We start from the raw sequence: 10,802 nt of genomic DNA, 5'->3' as shown, positions 1-10,802 counted from the left end.
CTCCTGGGCTCAAGCAGTCCTTCCACTTCCACTGCAGCCTCCCAAGTCTACCACACCCAGCTAATTTTTGTATTCTTTTTGTAGAGACAGGGTTTCACCATGTTGCCCAGGCTGGTCTCAAATTCCTGAGCTCAAGCAATCCACCCACCTCAGCCTCCCAAAGTGATGGGATTACAAGCAGGAGACACCACACCCAGCAGATTTTTATTGTTAAGGTATCTGGAAGGCATGATCATCCCTTGACATGTTTATAAGGAATATACACTATCAGCCAAGACGCCAGTAAGAATTGCCAAAGGCACAGCAGCTCACCACCTGTTATCCCAGTACTTAGGAGGGTGAGACCAGGGGTTTGAGAACAGACTGGGCAATATAGCAAGACCCATTTCTAAAAAAAAAAAAAAAAAATTAACAGAGCGTGGTTGTGTGTCCCGGTAGTACCAGCTACTCTGGAGGCTAAGATGGGAGGATCACTTGAGCCGAGGATTTCGAGGCTGCAGTGAGCTATGATCATGCCATTGCGTTCCATTGTGGGTGGCAGAGTGAGACCCTGTTTCAAAAAAATAAAAAACAAAAAAATTGCCAAAGGAATTTTGAAAGCTTTAAAGAAAAATTTTCAAAGAAATAAGATTTCCTTTCCAAAATTAAAAATTAAGATCTGTATTTTGAATCTGGGAAATATATAAAAATGCAAAACAATTTTTGTTTGCTAATATTTCAAATGCTTAGCAAACCCACGCTTTGCTAAGCAAACAAGGACGGGTTTGTGTTTTCTTTCCTGAGGACTATGTCATTTTATGTTAACCAGTCAGTTTTGCAGAGATCGGTAGGGCCAAAAGCACTGAACTAAAGTCTTAAATTGGGGAGTCACTTGTCATTCAGAGGTTTGGTTTTTTTTGAGACAGAGTCTAGCTCTGTCACCAGGCTGGAGTGCAGTGGTGCTATCTCAGCTCATTCACCGCAACCTCCGCCTCCTGGGTTCAAGCAATTCTCCTGCCTCAGCCTCCTGAGTAGCTGTGATTACAGGCACCCGCTGCCATGCCCAGCTAATTTTTGTACTTTTAGTAGAGACGGGTTTTCACCATGTTGGCCAGGATGGTCTCCATCTCCTGACCTTGTGATCCCCCCACCTTGGCTTCCCAAAGTGTTGGGATTGTACTGGCGTGAGCCACTGTGATCGGACCATTCAGAGGTTTTCAAAAGGTTTATGGATTAGATGTGCAAATCTTAAAAGCGCGGGATTGAAAATGACCTAGCTACCACGTTTGGCCATTCTGCAGCCAGGATTTCTGGTGTCATGAAATGCAAAAGTGTAAACGATTGGCTTCGAGAACATGATGTCACCCACTGTGATTCTGCATTTAGAAACTCTTAACTCTTACCTTTCTGAGCAGTGTGTTTGGTAGCTTTCTGATCTTCTCCACTTGTTCTGGGTTAATCCCCAGTTCACAGCAACTCACTTTTAGTAGGTTTTGGTAACTCAGTTCTTGCCTCTTCAGTTCAATTTCAATGAAGTCATTTTCTTTGGGGTTCTGAATTCTGACTTTAAGCACAAGCTCTAAATCACCCATAAATTCAAATACAATTTGTAAAGGAAACAAAATACCCGTTAGAGATTTTCATATCTATTATTATGGCATAAATAATCCTAAAAACTGAATGTTAAGTAGACATGGAGCTTTCACGGGCACATACACACTTTGCATTAGCTGAGGCTTCTTTTCTTGGAATGTTGGGCAAGCTCCAGGATGTATGCCCCCATTATATCCACTGAAAACAGAAAGCTTGCAGGTTTAAGCCAGCCAAGGATTTAAAATATGCAATGGATATTTAAACACATCACCCTTGGGCAATACATAGCAGGCATCCATACCTTATCTGGTAAGCTTCAGGGAAATGTATAGCCCTGGGGGCCCTGGTGTCCTTAAAGAAGCTACTGTGCAGAGGAGCAAATAGCTCTTGAGATTCCTACCCACCACCCCCACTCCTCCAGAAATAGGATAATTCTAGCATCTTTTAGGACAATGGCATTGTATTCCAACTTAACTGTCCTGAGAAGATACAGTATGAACTAAAAGTCCAAATAGAAACCAGAATGTCAGTTTGGCTTTGCTACATGGTCACGTAGGGGCTGAGTCTTCACCTAGACAGATGTCGTTGGGTTTCCTGTTATCACTTGGATCCATTGGCAAGTGTGGATTTGTGCCTTGTTGTTTATATTCACTGGTGAAAGAATCAGGAGAGAGCTGAGAAGGAGCAGTACCTCACCAGTTGGCTGTCCGCCAGACAAAGGACAAGGATGCCCCACTTCCATTTCCTGCCCTGCAGCTTATCCTCCCCTTCTCAAGGGGAAAGGCAAGTCAGGAAAAGGGCAGTAATGACTTTCAGTCTTGAAGAGTAATTTTCTTTAATCACCACCCAAATCATGAAAAGGAGCTGAGACAGTATTTTTAAATGGTGCGTAATCTGGGGAAGAAATATTTATAATCTCTGTGCTTAGCTCAAGTTTTTACTTAAATATTTTTGGCACAGAGTGCTTTATGTCTTCAGTTCTCTAGCAGAGATACACAGTGAGGAGGGTGCCTTTATAAGGAGAAATTTTCTCACCCAGAGGGAAGGGAAAGGAGTGAATATTTAAAGCGCTTTGCATATGCCAGGCCTTTTGCGTACTTCTTTCTTTCTTACAATATCCACTGAACATGTTGAAAGCCTGCTTTGCACCAGGCACTGGGCTAAGGCCTGGGGAAATAATATTCAAAAATCCCAAAGATGTCTGTGTCCTCCTGGAGTTTGCAGGTTAGTAGAAGAGACAGATGTTAATAAATGGGAAATCACAGTTGTGGGGGGGCATGATGAATGTGCAATACACAATACTTTGAAAGCATGTTAGGGGTCAAGGGAGGCCTCCGTGAAGGTTGATTATTGGAGCTGACATCTGAAGGATGAATAGGCTTAACTAGATCCAGAGGGCAGAGGAGGTGAAGAGCTTTTCACAGGACCCTGTGGAGAGTTCAGGATGGCTGCAGGGCAGAGAGCATAGGGGTACTGAGTGTCAGACAGGCTGGCAGGGGCCAGTTAGTCCAATTACGTAGCCCCTTGTCACATGAGATAAGATACGCAATAAGGTAAAATATACCCTGGATTTTGGAGGCAATAAAAAATTTTCATACTTATATGTTGATGTAATGATTTGTATATAGTGGGCGAAGTATATTATTAAAATTAGTTTCACCTGTTTTTACTTTTTAAAACGTGGCTACTAGCAATTTTAAATTACATATGTGACTTGCGTTACATTTCTATTGGGCAGCATTGGTCTAGACGGAAGGTTTTGGTCTTTGTCTTAAAACACCACCAGGCCATTCTAGTTTTTAGCAGAGAGCTGTCATAATCAGACTTGAATTCTGGAAAAGAGAAAATCCTCACTGTCCGCAAAAGAATCTTGTGGGGTATGGACATTATTATTTTCATTTTCAGACAGGAAAATTGAGGCTGAAAGGGGAAGTAATTTGTTCAGGTTGGTAAATGGCCAGACATGGATGTGACCAGGGCCAACTACATAATTTGCAGAGCCGAGTGCAAAAGGAAAATGAAGAGGAAACCAGTTTCCCCTTCTCACAGCCGCTGCTGTAACCCAGGGCAAATGGGTGACGCCCAAGGTATTGCGACCTCCCCACTGGAACGCGCCAACTAGCTGGATGGGGGTGGGTGAGTGTGTCCAGGGCTGCCTGCCACTCCTCAACTTCTGATCCTTGTTTTGCCTGGGCAAAGGTGACAGCAGAATGAGGGACTCTGGCAGAGGGTTATAGCAGTGGTGGGGCTGGTCTGGGTGTGGAGACCATACGCATGAGCTGAGGCTCCAACTCCCAACCCTGGCACATGCTCCATTGTCCCATCTGACTCCACTCACAAAACACATTCAAGGCTAAAATTATGATACATTTCAAGTCAACAACCACAGAATGTTGAACCCCAAGCCAGGGCCTTTCTGAATGCAAGGCCCTGGGCAACTGCACTGATTATAGCCTTATGAAGTCAGCCCTGTTTGTGCCACCCTGACAAATGCCTCCAAGGAGATGAGACGCTCCTGCCCAACTCAGCCCCTTCCCAGAAGAGGAAGAGGAATAATGTCCCCTCCCCTAGTGAGCGGGGATCTGCAGTCTTCTCTTTGCCTTTCAGTGCTGGACCCTGGAGGTGGCTCAGGGCTGTGGCCCCTTCTCAGGCAGCCCCTGTAGCAGCTGGGCCGCAGCCCACCTGCCAGTACCTGACCTGATACCGATACCTGATACAGATACCAGTACCTGACCTGAAACGAGGCCTTCCTGCCTCACTGCTAACTCACCCAACACACAGCCCGAGAACTTTCCCTGCCCCCTCCACTAGGTTTGAAAGCATTTTATTCTGTGATCAGTGTCCAGCTCTGTGAATGGACAGGGGTCTCATAGAGATCACAAAGCACGCCCTTTGCACTCAGGCAGATTTGGGTCTGAATTCCTCTGCCACTTGGCAAATTTGATACCTTGGGCAAGTTATATACCCTCTCTGATCTGAAAATGGGGTTAACCATACTACCTCACCAGATTGTAAGAAGTCGATGACAAAGTATACAGAAGGTACAACTTCCTAGCAGTGGTAAGCACCAGTAATTGCCGGCTGCTATTATTTATTGTCGCTATAGACACTTGCTTCCTTCTGAAAGGACCTTTGGTCTAGTTGCTCTGCTTTTCACTACCCCACTGGCAGAGTGGGGGAGGACGCGGGGCACTGCTGGAAACAGCCTCACTCCTGTCCCAGCCTTCCCCAGCCCCCTGCCCCATCCTCCTTGAGGACCATGTTGGGAACAGGACTCCCAGACTCACCTGCTGGCTTCTCCCCGATATCCTGTTCCGGTTCAGCCATGAGTCACCTCTGTAGTCCGTCAGATGTGCAGCCCCTCTCGCATTTATGCACAAGCTCCCAACCAAATAAAAAGCACTTTCTACAGCCTCAGCACACCTGTCTGCAAGGCAACAACAGTGTGTTCTTGCCAGCCCAGTGAGATAGCGCAGGGTCATTTTTATTTTATAGACAGGGAAAAGGAGGCTCCAGTGTGTGGCATGATTTGCACAGGGTGAGGCCAGTGAAGGAAGGTACTGAAGTTCAAGGCTCCAGACTCCCTTCTTGGGCTGTCTCCACTGGAAGATGGTGCAAACCAGTAGTACCCACCCAAGGGAATGGTGCCCTTCAGAGGGGAGGCCTGAGAGGCACAGCAGGCACCCAGCCAGACCCGAGAAGGAGGCCAGGACCTCCTTGGAAAAGGTTGGTAGCTTCTTCATCAGGGATAAGAAAAACCGAACACTTTGTTTCTTGGTTTGAATGGAATCTTCCTCCCCATTTCGCTGTCTTTTCTCCCAGCCCCTTCCTCAGCAGCTGTGCATGACAAGAAAGAAGCAGAAAGACCCTTCCATACCTGGGAAAATGACCTTGTTGATGATCCTGGATCCCCTGATTCTAGACATGAAAATGGAGGAGGCAGAAGCTGGAGCAGGAGGTTCACTGAAGAACGGGTGGGGCCGGTCAAAGTCCCCAGTGAGGCTGCTGCCTCAAAGGCAGCCTGAAGACAGGAGGAGGTGCACAGATAGGAACCCAGATGTTCGGGTGACACTCACATTTCATTTAACCCTCCAATGACAAAAGACGGGCAAACAGACGGGGCATCAGGGTGGGCCTCAGCATCAAAAAACTAGAGGGAGCTGGCTGGGCGTGGTGGCTCACGCCAGTAATCCTAGCACTTTGGGAGGCTGAGGTGGGTGGATTGCTGGAACTCAGGAGTTCGAGACTAGCCTGGGCAACTCGGTGAAACCCCGTCTCTACTAAAATACAAAAAATTAGCTGGGCGTGGTGGCGTGCGCCTATAATCCCAGCTACTCAGGAGCCTGAGACAGGAGAATCACTTGAACCTGGGAGGCAGATGTTGCAGTGAGCCGAGATTGTGCCATTGCACTCCAGCCTGGGCAACAAGAGCGAAACTGTCTCTACAACAACAAAAAAAACACCAAAAAAACCCCCCCAAACAAAAAAAAAAAAACACCAAAAAAACCCCCCCAAACAACAACAAAACAAAACAAAACAAAACAAAAAAAGCCGGAGGCAGCTATGGAGATCGTAGCCCACCGGCTCTCAAACGTGGTGTGCATTGAAGTCACCTGGGAAGCTTTAAAAACTGTGGATACCCAGGTCCCACCCTATAAAGAGTCTGATTTAGTTGGTCTGGATGCAATCAGAGCCCCAGAACCTTCAAAAGGTTCCCAGCTGATTTCAATGTGCATCCAAGACTGTGAGCCACTGATTTGCCCAAACTGCTTAAAGGAGCAAACAGGGAAACTGAGGCCTTAGGAAGTGAAATATTTACCACTAGTCACGTGGCCAGTCAGGCACAGGCCTGGCACCGGACCTGGGTCACCTGGCTGCCAGGCTGACGCTGTCTTCCCAGCACGCTGGTGTGTCTTTCTGCAAGAACAGGGGAAGGGTGGGGTGGGGCAATGGAGAGGCGGAAGAAGCAGGGATCCCCTGGCCTGAACTCTGAGAAAATGCACTTTGGCCAGCCTGGCTGCCTGGGTGTGGTCAGCCATAAAAAAGGCATCCTGGGCCTCCTCCCCTGAGTGGGTGCGGCTACAGGTGCAGGGAAACTGTAGATGAAAAGGTCTGGCACTTGAGGGGAAGCCTCAGTTCATTCTCACTTTGCTCACCTGTTCAGTCCATTCATTCACTCCCCGTTCACTGATTCACTCATTCACTCACATGTTCACTCAACAACACTCATTTTTTTCTTATTTAGGGGAACACACTTTCTTCTTTTAATTTATTTTATTTTTTGAGAAGGAGTTTCGCTCTTGTTGCCCGGGCTGGAGTGCAATGACGGGATCTCAGCTCACTGCAAACTCCATCTCCCAGGTTCAAGCAATTCTCCTGCCTCCGCCTCCCTATAAATAGCTGGGATTACAGGTGTGTGCCACCATGCCCAGCTAATTTTTGTTTTTTTTTAGTAGAGATGGGGTTTTGCTATGTTGGCCAGGCTGGTCTTGAACTCCTGACCGCAGGTGATCCACCTGCCTCGGCCTCCTCAAGTGCTGGGATTACAGGTGTGAGCCACCGTGCCTGGCCTTTTAATGAATTTTAATGTTTAAAATTAAAGTATTACATGTTCTAGTTTAAAAAAAAATCTATTGGTACTAAAAATCAAGGTAGATTAGGAAGGAAGAAAGCAAAGTGTGTTGGGGGGGACAATCAACTGCCACACAGGCCTTGTCATATGACTTGTTCCATTCATTATGCTGGGCATTTAGTGGGCCCTTTTACCCATGTATTAGTTTTGCGTGTGTGTGAGCCTGTGAGAGGCAGCTTTTAATTCTGATATAATTTCAAACTTACAGAAAGTCGTGCCAGGAGTAGTGGCTCATGCCAAGGTGGGAGGATTGCTTGAGCCCAGGAATTCGAGACCAGCCTGGCCAACATGGTGAAACCCCATCTCTACAAAGAATAAAAAAAAGAAAGAGCTTTTCTTCCCATCCATTCATTCATTTATTATCATTGTGAACTCATGAATTCTTATTTTATTCAGTGGGTCATAATCCATCACTATCCTGATCTATTTTGATGCTTTAATCATCCCAACGTTGTCCAGCATTCTGTCCAGCAGCTGTTTCCCATATCCTTTGACATATCCCCATTATTTTGTGAGCACTTTCTTTTTTTATTTTATTTTTTAGTCAGAGTCTTGCTCTGTTGCCCAGGCTAGAGTGCTGTGGTGTGATCTCAGCTCACCGCAACCTCCGCCTCCTAGGTTCAAGCAATTCTCCTGGCTCAGCCTCCCGAGTAGCTGGAACTACAGGCATGCACCACCAGGGCCAGGTAATATATTTTGGTGTTTTTAGTAGAGAGGGAGTTTCACCATGTTCGTCAGGCTGGTCTCAAAATCCTGACCTCAAATGATCTGCCCTCCTTGGCCTCCTAACGTGTTGGGATTACAGGCGTGAGCCCCTTCACTCGGCCTGTGAGCGCTTTCTTATTTCCTGGTACATCAAGATGTTCTGGGTTCCACTGTACTTTCCCTGCCCCAGCCCTGCAATCAGGCCTTTCTTCAAGGAGCCAGGTTCTTTTCCATGAGGCACAGGTGTGATCATTCCCATGGAGATGTCAGTGTTTCTAGGCTGTTCCCGTGTGCAGAGCTAGGAGCACACATGCACACGTGCACATACGCACATAAACACATAAACGCATAAACGCGTGCATCTATTTCTGTATATAGATACATGTTTTAAAATCAATCTAATTTATTTAGTTTCCTCTTTTATGTGTGTGTGTGTATTTAAGAGAACAACTTCATATTTCCAGTTCCATTCCAACACCGAAGGGTTCTCCCTTGCTGGCTTGCTTGCCTTCTTTTCTTCCTCCCCCTTTCTCTTTCTTTCTATTTTAAACAGCAGAAATTTATTCTCTCACAGTTATAGAGGCCAGAAACCCAAGATCAAGATGTTGGCAGGGTTGATTCCTTCTGGAGGCTCTGAGAAAGAATCTGTTTCATGCCGCTCTCTTGTTCTGGTGGTTGCCAAAATCCTTGGTGTTACTGGCCTAGCTGTCTCCAGTTTCATATTGAAACTCTCTTCTCCCAAGGGTGAAATCTGGCTCCTAACGTCTTTGATACATTTACTCCTTTGCTCAGTCCAATACACAGAAAGTTTCAGAATTGTTCATTTGAAATATATTTAGGTTCATTGTTTCTGTTTGTATATGAGGAATTTTCCCAGTTGATTTTATTTATTTATTATTTATTTATTTATTTATTTATTTATTTATTTATTATTTAAGGCAGAATCTTATTCTGTTGCTCAGGCTGGAGTGCAGTGACGTGATCTCAGCTCACTATAACCTCCGCCTCCTGGGCTTAAGCAACTCTCGTGCTTCAGCCTCCTGAGTAGGTTGCACCACCATGCCCGGCTAATTTTTGTGTTTTTTGTACAGACAGGGTTTCGCCATGTTGACCAGGCTGGTCTCGAACTCCAGGTCTCAAGCAATCTGCCTGCCTCGGTCTCCCAAAGTGATGGGATTACAGACATGAGCCACTGTGCCTGGTCAATTTATTATTTCTTGAACATATTAATCATTAAATGGTTCTGTAGGTAGAGTCAAAACATTGATATTTTAAAAAGTGTCATTTTACTTTTTTATCCCTTCCGTTTCATCCCCATCTATTTATCCCCTGTAGGAAACTAATCTCACTCGTTTCTGACTTATCTGTTTTATGTTTCTTTTTGCAAAATTAAATAGATACGTTTTTGGCCGGGCGTGGTGGCTCACGCCTGTAATCCCAGCACTTTGGGAGGCCGAGGCGTGTAGATCACAAGGTCAGGAGTTCGAGACCAGCCTGGGCAAGATGGTGAAACCCCGGTTCTACTAAAAATACAAAAATTAGCCAGGCGCAGTGGCGGGCACCTCCCAGCTACTTGGGAGGCTAAGGCAGGAGAATCACTTGAACCCTGGAAGCGGAGGTTGTGGTGAGCTGAGGTCACGGCACTGCACTCTAGCCTGGGTGACAGAGCAAGGCTCTGTATCAAAACAAAAACAAAAACAAAAACAGTTTTTTTCTTATTCCTTTCTTACACAAAAGATACTACATATAGTCTTTTCTACTTTGCCTTTTTTTTCACAAAATAATATATCCCGGAAATCATTTCATATCAGTTCATAGAGACCTTTCTCACTTCTCTCATCCAATAGTGTGGTTATTCTGTAGTTTATTCAACAAATAGCCTATGTATAGGGATTTAGTATGTTTCTGATATTTTGCAATTACAAACAATGCTGCAATCAATACTCTTGTGTCTATGTGTTTTGTATTGTGTATCTTCTGGGTAAGTCCCTAGAAGTGGGATTGGTGAGTCAAAAAGCACAAGGCTGGGCGTGGTGGCTCACACCTGTAATCCCAGCACTTTGGGAGGCCGAGGTGGGGGGATCCCTTGAGGTCAGGAGTTCAAGACCAGTCTGGCCAACATGGTGAAACCCCATCTCTACTATAAATACAAAAATCAGCCCGGCGTGGTGGCGCATGCCTGTAATCCCAGCTGCTCGGGAAGCTGAGGCAGGAGAATTGCCTGAACCTGGGAGGCAGAGGTTGCAGTGAGCCAAGATAGAGTCACTGCACTCCAGCCTGGGCAACAGAGCAAGACTCCATCTCAAAAAAAAACAAAAACAAAAAAGAAAAAAAAAACAGTAAGCACATAGGTAGTTTTGTTAGACATTAAAAATTTTTCCTTCATGAAGTTTAACCATTCTGCATTCCCACTAGGCATGTGTGAGAGTGCCTGTTTCCCCAGAGCCTCACCAACAGTGAGTTGTCAAGCTTTGTATTTTTTGCCAATCAGATGGTAAGAGATAGTATGTAAAATGTGGGTTTGATTATTATCCAGGTGTGCTGAGACCAACAGATCCGGGGATGACTGGTAATGAAAAGATAAGTTTGTTGCTCGCAGTTCCAAGAGGAGGGGGCACACCAGGGCATGCAGGGCTACATGGCAAACACCAGGGTTGGTCAGAAGGCAGAGGGAGTGAGGAGAAACTGGGCAAAAGCCTGTCTTTCCTAGGAAGGAAGTGGGTGAGGCAGGATAAGCAGATTTAGGATTGGTTAGTTTGAATAATTTCAACGGGCTCTGGGGTACAGGGGCTGTCCTAGTTGTTTGGTACTTAGCCGTGCAGTGATGAGGGAAGGTGAATAGTGGTTTGGAGTGTAGCAGTCTTGTGACAGGCTACTAAGGGAGGAGGTTCGG

At 45.8% G+C, this 10,802-nt stretch overlaps 1 protein-coding gene across 1 annotated transcript in view; it reads right to left on the bottom strand.

Moving 5' to 3' along the window:
* Positions 1–5,502, bottom strand: part of LOC105553245 (ankyrin repeat domain-containing protein 40-like) — a 7,606-nt gene extending 2,104 nt beyond the window's left edge. The window contains exons 1-3 of the mRNA XM_011999237.1: positions 5,450–5,502; positions 4,860–4,999; positions 1,383–1,543 (exon numbers count right to left, since the gene is read on the bottom strand). Coding sequence (XP_011854627.1) covers positions 1,383–1,543; positions 4,860–4,899 — 201 coding nt within the window. The 5' untranslated portion in view covers positions 4,900–4,999; positions 5,450–5,502. The remainder of the gene's footprint in view (positions 1–1,382; positions 1,544–4,859; positions 5,000–5,449) is intronic.
* Positions 5,503–10,802: the final 5,300 nt, after the last annotated feature.

This window comes from Mandrillus leucophaeus, unplaced genomic scaffold (genome assembly GCF_000951045.1).
Source record: "Mandrillus leucophaeus isolate KB7577 unplaced genomic scaffold, Mleu.le_1.0 Scaffold59, whole genome shotgun sequence".
In the NCBI taxonomy this organism is placed as follows: Eukaryota; Metazoa; Chordata; class Mammalia; order Primates; family Cercopithecidae; genus Mandrillus; species Mandrillus leucophaeus.
Note: the sequence above shows the minus strand (reverse complement) of the source record. Positions and strands in the feature narration are given on the sequence as shown.